This window comes from Mytilus edulis, chromosome 3 (assembly GCF_963676685.1).
Source record: "Mytilus edulis chromosome 3, xbMytEdul2.2, whole genome shotgun sequence".
Classification (NCBI taxonomy): Eukaryota; Metazoa; Mollusca; class Bivalvia; order Mytilida; family Mytilidae; genus Mytilus; species Mytilus edulis.
In genome coordinates this window covers 81,669,518-81,682,629 of record NC_092346.1, presented here as the reverse complement: position 1 = coordinate 81,682,629, position 13,112 = coordinate 81,669,518, and the positions used below count along the sequence as shown (strand labels likewise).

The window sequence follows — 13,112 nt, the reverse complement described above, 5'->3', positions numbered from 1 at the left end:
TCAGACAAACTCTGTTTATTTTGTTTTATGACAATGGCAATAGGTTTTATGTAAAAAATATTAATAAGACATCGAGACAATGTCAAAGTTGTTTTATAATGAAAAACAGTAATCAGAAATCATGTAAATTAACATACTACATGTACTGATGGGTCATTGAAACTTGATTATGATGGGTCATTCGTTGTACTCGAGAGCACTATCAGTGCAATTGAGGGGTAATTCATTGTACTCAAGAGGTCTTATCAGTGCTACTGAGTGGTCATTCATTGTACTCGAGAGGTTCTAACAGGGCTAGTGAGACGTCATTGATTGAACTCGACAGGTCTTGACAGTGCTTCTGAGGGGTCAATCATCGTTGTGTCTTGTGTACTATTATCTAGATGTAAGAAGATATGGTATGAGTGCCAATAAGACAACTCTCCATCCAAGTCACAATATATTGATTTGTAAAAGAAAAACCATTATAGGTCAAAGTACGGTCTTCAACACGGAGCCTGGCTCACACCGAACAGCAAGCTATGAAGGGCCATGTCATTGTCAATTCATTTCGATCTATGAGTTTCAATGTCCCTCTGGTATCTTCGTCCCTCTTTCGTACTCGAGAGATACTCACAGTCCTACTGATTGCTAATTTATTGTGCTCGAAAGTCTCCATGTTGAACTATTTCAATTATCTCCATTTCTAATATAGAAGGGAAGGTTTAACAAATAGAAACATATAGTTACAGGGGAATCCTAAAACAATGAACGCAACAGTCTTAATGTAGTAATAGTCAGCAATTGATAGTAAGAAACTATAGACAAGGTTAATTAACGAAAAGGAAAGTTTTTCAGTGTTTTTTTAACTATGATCTATAATGATCAGTTTATAAGCTAACAGAGTAATCAGGCTTACTTAAACGGAGTGCATTCTTATGTTTCGTATGTATTGTTTTAACGTTGTCGGAATATATAGATATAAGAAAATGTGGTACCAGTGCAAATGAGACAACTTTCCATCCAAGTCTTCAAAATATGTATGCCATCAATGCTTCCATTTCATAATTCCTAGTTTCACAGCGCACATCACTGCAAAATAAGGTTAATTTGGTACAAAAAGTGACGAGTCGAACGTATGGCCGATCTTAGTACACCTTCCTTTTGGTTTTTGTTTTAAATAGTAGCTAGGCAAAACAAACAAACAAATCATGAAATTAACTTTTAAATAACTCGGCATATTTGGTGCATATTTTTCACAAATTACTGAATTGCACTACAATGGCATCAAATGTGTTGAATAATTCAATGCTTAAAATAAAGATAAATGATCGATAAAAACATTTTTTTTTTTGCGTACATGTCGATATTTATGTCATAGCAAATAAAATTTACATCAAAAGATGATACTTTTAGGTTTGAAATTAATGTATTGAACAAAAGGTTCACTCAGCAAAATAATGTCCGCTAAAACTGGTTCGGAATATTTTCACCTAATGACTTGCTTTACAACTTTTTAAATGTTTTTATCAATTATATTCTCATTTGAGCTGTCATGAATACCGACATTCGTTAATCACAGGTCGTTTTTATGACAAAAATATGTAAATTAAGTTATTAGAATGACGGACGTTAAAACCAATGTCCGAAAATAATACTTTATCTTCAGACAGTGTTTTCCAATATTGAAGTAGAACATTATTTAGACGACTTTTTTGCGCAAATTGATAGCATTCAAATGATTGGACATATATATGCACAAACGGAAACATTTAAAATGACATTGATAACATTGAAACGGCGAAAATGGCAAAGGTGCAACAAGTCGACAAAAGTGCATAATACAGCTCAAGGCAACCAATGGGTCTTCAACACATCACGAAACATTTATACTAGATGTTTGCCTATGTAATTCATACAGGTGTATCGTTCCAGCTATACATGTCAACGGTAAACAAGAAAACAAAATCAAGAGAAGATAGCCAAAATCAAGTTATACCGAACAATCTCTATCAGCAAGCTTAAAAACATGGCAAGAAAAAAAAGAAAGAAAATTGAGACAGTTTGGAGAAAGATGTATGGAACCAGCTTTTTCAATGGGCCCAACAGAACAAAGTTGGTAGAATAGAAGAGACGGTTGGAAGTATTATTAGCCAAACTAGTTATGTCTAATATAATGTGGAAAGAAAGTAATTCGAAAGAAAGAATGTGACCGGTAGTAGTAATATGTGCCGAACCAGCTTGATCATTGCGAAAGAAGAAAACAATCTTGATAAACAATATACACCGCTAGAACTATGATATACAGACCCAAACCAGCTTTTTTCATTAGAAAACAAGACAAAAAAAATTAAGGGAAAAGAGACCAATAAAGTTTGTCGCACCTTTATCGGTTGTGGGACAAGAAAAACAATAACATAAAATACCAACGATACAGCTACGATTTTTCAAATTTTGTAACATAATGCAAACTCAATTATAGTTGGGATACCACATGTTTTTCAATCTTGCAAGTTATCTTGACGTTTCATTCTTAATTGATACTCATTTCAATATAATGATGTGAACGATCAATGTGCAAATTAAGAAGTTGCAAATATTTGTAAGTGTCATTTCTGTCGGGTCTTGCTATTTCGTAAAATAACACATATAATAAACCCTCTCCCAGATTAAAATTACGACAAAAACTCGTTCGTCAATACAGTTAATCATGTTAGAATGTCTGTTTTTCGTATAAAACCTCTCTTGACTGAAAGGTGTGTCGATAGAGTGAAAATGCGAACATGTTAAAAATGTCCGTTTTTCGTAGAGAACCTCTCTTGATTGAAAGGTGCGTCGATAGAGTTAAAATGTGAACATGTTAAAATGTCTGCAGATCAACTGATCAGCGTTTTATTGCAATGCCATTGGATAATACAATATTTCATGTAGTACAAGTAGTATCAGAACACGATTGTTAGATTTATGTCAGAATTGCTTTTAAGAAGAAATAAACTGAACTAGGAAACATTTTACAAGCTAATGGTGGCCAATACTCATAGGATTAGATAATTTAAAGATAATACCGGTTATGAATGTAATTTTACTCGGCTGACATGCATTGTATCCCGATTTTTCGATTTAATGGCTTGAAATGTTATTTAACAACCGTTAATCTAATTAATCTTAAAATTCGCCGTAATACACGGACGTTTGCTGTTTAGATAGTGAGTTTAGATAGTAATCAGCCATTTTCTCTCGCTTGAAAATCGTTTATCGTTGGCGCGTCTGAATCAAAATAAAGTTAAAATGCACTATACAGAGGCGGATTAAAGGGTCATGGTTCTGATGAAACCTTTTATTAAACTGTGGTTACTGAGTATACGTTTTACAAAGTCAACTCCTAAACGACGTAACGTTGTCTTGTCGGTGACACCTTCTCCTTTCTCCCATTTAAAGTCACTATATCCGCACATGCTATACTAATATTATTGTCCTCACTTTTATTTCTGAACTTAAACTGCACAAAACTTTTCGTTAATCATTTTAAAACAAGCTTACAGTCATCCCAAACGAGTCAGTTTTGTTAAATTATCAGGCATGAACAGATTCATGAAAATATAGTTTCTAAAACACGACTGCAGCCGTTTTATAAAAGCTGTATACCTTACGTTCAACTGTTCTAAAATATGAATTTGAAACAATGATACGAATATGCAATCCTGATTTGAGGAGAATGTACATGTATTATATAATACATACAGCATGTTATTCTTGTTTGGAATATCCCCGTCATTGAGTCCTAAAACAGCCACGACGGTATGTACTGTGTAGTTACTTATCTCAATATCCCCGTCATTGAGTCCTAAAACAGCCACGACGGTATGTACTGTACAGTTATTCTTATTTGGAATATCCCCGTCATTGAGTCCTAAAACAGCCACGACGGTATGTACTGTGTAGTTACTTATCTCAATATCCCCGTCATTGAGTCCTAAAACAGCCACGACGGTATGTACTGTGTAGTTACTTATCTCAATATCCCCGTCATTGAGTCCTAAAACAGCGGTATGTACTGTGTAGTTACTTATCTCAATATTTCCTTAATGTGTGTTTCAAGTAAAACTTGATGAAGACTATTATATCATTAATCGAATGAAGCCATTTGTCCAGAAACGTTAGCTTATTAAATCGAGAATGTAAGTCTGTCTGTCTCCCTAAGTAAAGAAGCTTGTCAGTGCCTTCTTTATGTCTTTCTTTGACCTTTTTTTGTGTCTATTCAGAACTTAATGTTTATGCAAGATCTGTATTTCTCTATGTTGAATAGAGAACAAAAAAGGAAATGCATTTTAACCATCATTGTATTATCACATACAAATGTATGAACTAGCTACTGTTTTGGAATCTCTTCAAATGATCGGTATTTAAACAGTTTGCGACTGGCTAGTTCTGAAAGTCAGTCCTTACTAAGTAGACTTTTTCAAATGAAAATCGTGTGTTGAAACAGGTTGGTTTTATAAGTCCATCTGCTTGCAGATATAAAATACTATGATCCTGGCAAAATCCGGCATTGTTAACTAAAAAAAAGAATGCTGTTCACATCGATAAAATAACATTCTTTCGGATTTTCTATCAAGTCAAGTAAAATGAAATTGGCTTATAACTGATTCTGGTGTTTCGCTCTTCTTCTTAAATCTGTAATTTCGAATGACGTAAGCAAACATTTTGTGTCACCATAGAAACAACCAATTTTAATGAGGGTTTGAACCAGGTTAAGAGGTTAAATATACTTAAATTCCGTTGTACCGTTAAAACAAAATCGACTGTTATATATAAATATGATTTTTGCATAATAAAGATAATAAGGATGAATACCAAATAGGTGTGGTATACGTCAATTTGACAGCAACACAACGACAAAAGACAAGCAAAAGACATTCATAATTTCAAAAATGCTTGTAAATTAAATAAGCCAAAGGAAGTTCATTTTGTAACATTTATTTGGAAATAGAATATCAATTCAAAATTAAACCAAGTTTTTTTCCGATCAAAATGAAAGAATCCTTATGAAACGTCTATGTAATTTATTCCTGTTTCATCTTAATGACCACCCTAATTGATCATTTTCTTTGTACTTTAGTTTTGCACTTTTAAATCTGACATAGTGTCTACTAGGACAAGTAATAATTTTAACTTACTTTATTTCAGACAAGAAGTGGTGGGTGGAAACCCATTTTTTTAAATTCTCATTTAGGGTTTAGTAAATGTATAGACATATTTGCTTCTAATATCATTCCGTCAATAGCACGTATAATTATTTTCTTTTAACAAAATTTTAATCTGCTGTCACTAATTTCTTTTTAAAATTGACAGAGAAGCAATAAAGAGTCATATCTTACTTTTGTCATAGCACTTTCCAACTTTTTGGCAAAATATTGAAAGTTCTAATAATAAAAAGTTAAATCACAAAAATACTAAACTCCGAGGGAAATTCAAAACGGTAAGTCCCTAATCAAATGGCAAAATCAAAAGCTCAAACACATCAAACGAATGGATAACAAATGTCATATTCCTGCCTTGGTGGAGGCATTTTTTTATATAGAAAATGGTGGATTGAACCTGGTTTTATAGCTAGCTAAACCTCTCACTTGTATTACAGTCCTGAAGCAGTCCTTATAGTTAAGTCAGATACGTGTTTGCGACACATATGTAAATATACAATAAAATTGAGAATGGAAATGGGGAATGTGCCAAAGAGACAACAACCCGACCATAGAAAAAAAAAACAACAGCAGAAGGTCACCAACAGGTCTTCAATGTAGCGAAAAATTCCCGCACCCGGAGGCGTCCTTCAGCTGGCCCCTAAACAAATATATACTAGTTCAGTGATAATAAACGCCATACTAATTTCCAAATTGTACACAAAAAACTAAAATTAAAATAATACAAGACTAACAAAGGCCAGAGGCTCCTGACTTGGGACAGGCGCAAAAATGCGGCGGGGTTAAACATGTTTGTGAGATCTCAACCCTCCCCCTATACCTCTAGCCAATGTAGAAAAGTAAACGCATAACAATACTTATAAATCTCTTAGTTTAGTTTAAACATATTTATTTATAGTTGACAGGGAAACAAGTTTTGCAACTTATATCAATCCCTTTCCACTTAAATGTGCATGAGTAGCCCCTTCTAGTGAATGAATGATTGAACGAATGTGTTGTTGCCTAAAGCTTAGAAGGCTTCAGCCTAAAATGAAGAAATTTCATTAAGTTTATACATGTATAAAACAACAAGAAAAGGTTCATTTTTTCACATAATTTCAATGAATTATCTATGATATCAAAAGCACATCAAAAACAAATTCACCAAAAGCAAATTCGTTTGATATGACAGGCTGGCAGTTCTTCAAACCTGGCACTGATTTAGAGTTCATCTGTCACGTAAAATACTTATACCTCAACAAAGAACTAGGAAGAAATAGTGTTGTGTTTGATTCTTCATCCGTAAAGATCGAAAACTAATAAAACCGTAATTTACAGATGGGGGTTTTGTCAATGTGTAAGCAGTTCAAGATGTTTAAAGAAAATTCTAATATGTTCTAATCAAGATTTAAAGTCCATATTCTCAGAAATCATGTTTTTCCTGTCAAGGTCATTACGACATAATCATTACTATGATATCGTCCCATTTTTCCGATAATGTTGAACTCAATATACTAGCTTTGCTTGTAAAATTATGCAACAAAGAAATTGATTAAAGCAAAAAAAAATATTTGACTTGACATCAGGAAAGAAATTCTGTAGATGGGATAAACCACCGGGATTAATTGTTATGTAAAATCTGATTGGTTGCTAGACATTAAATCAATAAATTGCTTGACAAGAAAGGGAAATCTCCAGAGTTTGTTTTTACCATAATTCTGAATTAATATTTTACATTTTCAACTACTAAATTCTTTTTAAAATCTTCTTTTTTTCTATCCTTGAAAGATTTAAATGTGACTGTTATATTCGAAGTCGTCCTTGAATTGTGGCGATTTTCTAGATATCTAGATAACAAAATTTGTCCATGAACTCAGAGTTTTAACCAGAATTTCGCTATAATTTTATAGATTCTTGTCGAGAAAACTAAAAATATAGCTTCATGAAAATAAAGCAGAAACCGATACGACTGTCGGTTCTATGTATATTGCATTGTCGTTTGTATTTGTTGCACTTCAGTGTTTCAGTTGTTTCGTTGTTTTCCTCTTATAGTTGATGTGTAAACCGGAAATAATGTGTATGCTATCCTTTGTAGACGAAACGTGCGTCTGGCGTAAATTAAAAAAATTAATCCTTGTATCTATGATGAGTTTATTTACAACCACTAGGTCGATGCCACTGCTGATGGAGTTTTAATTCCGAAACGCGCGTCTGGCATTATTTGACTTATCCGGTTGGTTATCCTGGATCAGGGGACCCTTGACAAATTTATAAAAGGACGATTGCGTTGTTAAATTATGTTTACGCAAACCTTTTTGGATGTACCCGGAATGTTGCTTTCTAAAATAAAAAGCCCTTGCTCACACTCGACAATTGAATACCTATTTTGACAAAATATTGTTCTACTAAAGTACCCTTATATGTATATACATACTATCATATTTATTTTTAAGAACATTGAACTGAAGTTATCTAATATCAAAATTTCAATGTAGGTTTTTTTCCATTATAGGTGAAGTAGGAAAAGAAATGTATATAGTTAACAGAGGAAGGTTGCATGTGGTAGCAGATAATGGCAAAACAGTTCTGGCAACATTAAAACCAGGAAGTTATTTCGGTGAAATTAGTATTTTAAATATGGGCACTTCCGGTAACAGAAGGACTGCTTCCGTAAGATCTGTTGGCTATTCTGATTTATTCCGTTTATCAAAGCAAGACTTATGGGACGTCCTCAAAGAATATCCTACTGCAAGAGTCAAATTGGAAGCGATTGCTGTTAAACGATTGGAAAAGACGGCAAAAATGCCACTTGAGAAAGGTACGTATTGACAGCCAAGCATTCAATAAGTGTATTTGTGAGTTTAAAAGACAGGGGATTCTAAAAGTGTTTCATGTCTATATGCAAATTATTCCCTGCAAATGATTTGCTATTTTTGTGTTTATTTAATTTACTAGAATACAAGTTTTAGCGAGGTTCGAAGTTCAACATTGATAGCAAAAAAAAATATCCGATATAAAACGTTGAATGTAAATGATATGAACCTTCGAAGTCTTATATTATAGGATTACTGTTATCAGTATATAAGGTTAGTTTTATTGAAAATAAACTCATCATAGATACCAGGACTAAATTTTGTATATACGCCAGACGCGCGTTTCGTCTACAAAAGACTCATCAGTGACGCTCGAATCCAAAAAAGTTAAAAAGGCCAAATAAAGTACGAAGTTGAAGAGCATTAAGGACCAAAATTATTATGCCAAATACAGCTAAGATAACCTATGAGCGATGGATTCAAGTTGAAATAACAAGAGTGAGGTATAAGCTTTTAACAAAACTAGAATGGTTTCTATTGTTCAATCCATATAGTCTAACTTTTCTTACATTTAGATTTAGTTATTATTGTTCATTCCAGACATTAGTCTGGAGTCTAGTTACAATAATTCTCACATAACTCGTTTTCACATAATTTTACGCTACACACTTCTATATTTTGTGGGTTTTATTTTTGTACAAATAATCAAATATCAAACAAGATCAATGATTCTGACCTTCATTTTCAACATAACGTGTACATTTCATTTATTTATTGAAACCTCTGCCATGACTTTGTAAAATTAATTAATTGAGTATGATTTGTAATTGGTCTCATGAGTTTGGATTTGTCATTTAGGCCTTTGAATGACAGTATATCATCTGTCATTATGGGAATGATGCATACTTCTCTGCTAAGGTTAAGAGCTATCCAATTTCTCTTGTTAAGGCAAATAAGTCCTATGTGGTCTAGATTTGAATGTCAATAGTGAGGTGACCCTGAGTAATAATAAAAGAAAATCTATATAAATCAACATTTTAAAAATTTCTTATTTGAATGAAGTCAAAAATCTAAATAATATATATTTATAGGTTGCATTTCTGTAAAAAAAAACTGTTTTGATAACATATTGAAAGCATATCAGAATATCATAAATGTAATGTTTAGCAGTCAATCATTACAACATTCAAGATTATATAAAGTATCCAATCCAGCCTCTATCTCCAGTCCACATCTTACTGTATGCCTATTTGTCAATTAAAGAACACATTTTCTGCCTCAAATGGTCAATTTAGAATTCTTGTCACAACAGTATCATCTGTAACCATATATCTGACACAATTTAGCTACTATATGTACTAGAAGTGTTCAAACACAGCCATATTTGCAATAGTTGTATGTATGCAGATACCAGTCTGAGATATAAATTCACTTAAAATGTTGTAGAAATGACTGCAAACATCTGATTTTTGCATAACTTCCAAGCATAGTTATTGTTTTCTATATCAAGAACTTTAAAATCATAAAATCATAGCATTTACAAGTTAAATTATTTGTTTTATGACCCAGGGGGTAGGCAATTTTCTATGTTTTTTGCCCCTGGGGCCTCAAATTTCCTAAATTATTCTGCTGTTTCTAGCAATTTGGAATATTTAGTACATATTCCGGATAGAACACACTATTGTAAGTTTTCTTGAGATATTTTTGTTTCTCTAGCTTGTATTTATTTTGCCATGGTGACAAAAAAGCAGATTTAGGCGTTGCGGCTTACTTTTGGGTTATCGAAAGGACACAAATACCCCATAAATAATATTCAGGAAGGATCTATGAGTTTCAATGACTGCGAAGAGTAAATATAAGCACTTCTTAACAATTTAACTTACAAATATGCAAATATTATGATTTAATTTTGTATCCAGGACTTTAAGTAAACTATGCATACTGTAAACTGTGAATTTATGCTGAGTCATCATATTTAAGGCCCATGATTCTATCAATCTTCATTAAATATTTATAAAACTTTTTATTTGAGTTAATTTCTTTAAAATCTGTGAAATAAAGCAAATTTGGTTAAATTCTGAATGTTCTCCTTATTCACCCTATATAGGTTTCATTTCTGTAAATATTGACAATGCAATTTCCTTTTACGGTTAAAACTGTACCACTTTTACTATGAAGTTTTGAAAAAAATCTTATCCTAGAATTGAAAGTTCATATGCACCACAATTTTTTTCAAAGGTCAAAATATAGGGCTGTGCGGCATATTTTCAACGTTTATATGTCCTGAACTTCTCAGAGTTTAAACTTACACTAATTTTCTTAACTACCCCTACCTCGAATGAAAGGTTACCACAGATTTCAATGTAAACAATATGCACGTATTTATTTACTGGTAACATTCCCAAGTTCTGTCTCTGCGATATGGAACACAGAAAGCATAACTGGTAACCAGTATGTAAACAAAATTAGTTTTCTATGAATATTCAATTACTCCCCACAAGAGGCGTGTTTTGAGAAACAGCTGTATTTACAAAGTGCAACCTATAGGTACTAAACACGATTAAACTACACAGTATATGAGGGCAAAGAATCTAAATCACGATAAAACTCCACCGTATATGGGGGCAAAAAATCTAAAACTTGATTTAAACACCGCAATATCTAGGGTCAAATACTAGCAAGTTAAAACATGATAACGCCACAGTATATGGGGGCAAAGAATCTTAAACATGATTAAAATCTTCCCTCAGAATTTCATAGTGTTTTTGAATATTATTGAACAGAAATGGGATACTAGCACTCGTGTTACATAAATTATTATAGATTGTTACCAGAAGTACGGTTAAGTACATCTTCGCTAGCAAAGGGTTACGATCCACCCCCTCTCTTTTCACCCTTGGCGGATTGAGCCAACATTTGTGATAACAATGTTGCGCCATCTATCGAAAGATAAAAATCACGCCCATTCCGAATACATTATTATTGACCAATGGTAGCACTTGAACTCTTCCATTTTGAGGTAAAAACACGGTAGCGTCTAGATTCTACACACTTGATAAAGCCGGAAATGAAAATATACGTCAACATTCATGCATTTGTGCATGAAACATACACAGGAACTTCTATTGGTTGATTAAAAACATTCAAGTTGTCACTAAATAGTCGTATTTTTAGGGATGTGAAGACTTGTACAATAAACACGTGGTAATTGTTTACAAACAATTTCTACATTTACATGTGATCATGTTATAGGCGCTTTTTGATTGGATGCAGCGAGTTTTGACTGCAACCAATAAAAATCCTTACCTTGTGTCTCCGAAAATTTATCTCAATCAGCCAAGGGTGAAGAGAGCGGGAGTGGATCGTAACCCTTGTCTAGCGAAGATGGGTTAAGTACTATTGACTATAATTCATCAACAAAAATATTTTCCCTATATATAGTGTGTGGTGGTGGTACTGCATAATGTGATAGATCATTGTTACGAGGACCACTTACTGTACTTGTTGTACCTCTATATGTCTATTTACGGAAGCAAATCACTTGTGGTGGGGATATTGGTGGAATGTTTTTATTGGTAAGAAAGGCCAGTGACTATCACTTTTGAACCTCTTTAGGCCCAAATGTTTCATATTTACGGAAGCAAATCACTAGTGATGGGGCATTGGTCTAATGTTTTATGGTAACACAGACCAGTTAATGTCACTTTTGAACCTCTGTAGGTCCACGCGTTTTATTACCTCAGGAATAGATTAAATAAGCTGCATTTGGTAAAACGTTTAGGAATTTTGGTCCTCAATGGTCTTCAATTTTGTGCTTTATTTGGCCTTTTTAACTTTTTTGGATTCGAGTGTCACTGATGAGTCTTTTGTAGACGAAACGCGCGTATGGCGTAAAAACAAAATTTAGTCCTGGTATCTATGATGAATTTATTTACAACCACTGGGTCGATGCCACTGCTTGTTGAGTTTTAATTCCCAGAGGGTATTACCAGCCTGGTAATCAGCACTTCGGTGCTGACATGAATTATCATTGATATGGTCATATTTATAAATTATCTGTTTACAAAACTTTTGAATTTTTGAAATGCTAAGTTTTTTCTACCTCAGGAATAAATACCGTAGCTGTATTTTGAAAAACTTTTAGGAATTTTGGTCCTCCGTGCTTTATTTGGCCTTTTTAACTTTTTTGGATTCGAGCGTCACTGATGAGTCTTTTTTAGACGAAACGCGCGTATGGCGTAAAAACAAAATTTAGTCCTGGTATCTATGATGAATTTATTTACAACCACTGGGTCGATACCACTGCTTGTTGAGTTTTAATTCCCCGAGGGTATTACCAGCCTGGTAATCAGCACTTCTGTGCTGACATGAATTATCATTGATATGGTCATATTTATAAATTATCTGTTTACAAAACTTTTGAATTTTTGAAATGCAAAGTTTTTTTCTACCTCAGGAATAAATACCATAGCTGTATTTTGCAAAACTTTTAGGAATTTTGTTCCTCCGTGCTTTATTTGGCCTTTTTAACTTTTTTGTATTCGAGCGTCACTGATGAGTCTTTTGTAGACGAAACGCGCGTATGGCGTAAATACAAAATTTTATCCTGGTATCTATGATGAGTTTATTTATATCTACGGAAACAAATCACTAGTGATATAGCATTGGTGAATGTTTTTTGGAAACGAGGACCACTTACTGTCACTTTTGAACCTCTATAGACCCACATGTTTTATATTTACGGATGCAAATCACCAGTGATGGAGCATTGGTCTAATGTTTAACGGTTACGGGGACCAGTTACTGTCACTTTTTAACCTCGATAGGCCCACAATGTTTTATTATTACTGAAGAAAATCACTGGTGATGGGACAATGGTGTAATATTTTATGTTTACGAAGACCAGTAACTGTCACTTTTTTACCTCGATAGGCCCACATGATTTATTATTACGGAACAAAATCACTGGTGATGGGACAATGGTGTTATGTTTAATGGTTACGAGGACCAGTTGCTGTCAATTTTGAACCTTTTTTTGTCTACATGTTTTATTATTACGGAAACAAATCACTGCTGATGGGGCATTGGTATAATATTTTATGTTTACGAAGACAAGTAACTGTCACTTTTGAACCTCCAT

At 33.4% G+C, this 13,112-nt stretch overlaps 1 protein-coding gene across 1 annotated transcript in view; it reads left to right on the top strand.

Annotated features, from left to right (window-relative positions):
• LOC139514526 (cyclic nucleotide-gated channel rod photoreceptor subunit alpha-like) overlaps positions 1–13,112 on the top strand; it is a 114,482-nt gene that overhangs the window by 95,450 nt on the left and 5,920 nt on the right. The window contains exon 4 of the mRNA XM_071303885.1: positions 7,672–7,977. Within this exon, the coding sequence (XP_071159986.1) occupies positions 7,672–7,977 (306 nt within the window). The remainder of the gene's footprint in view (positions 1–7,671; positions 7,978–13,112) is intronic.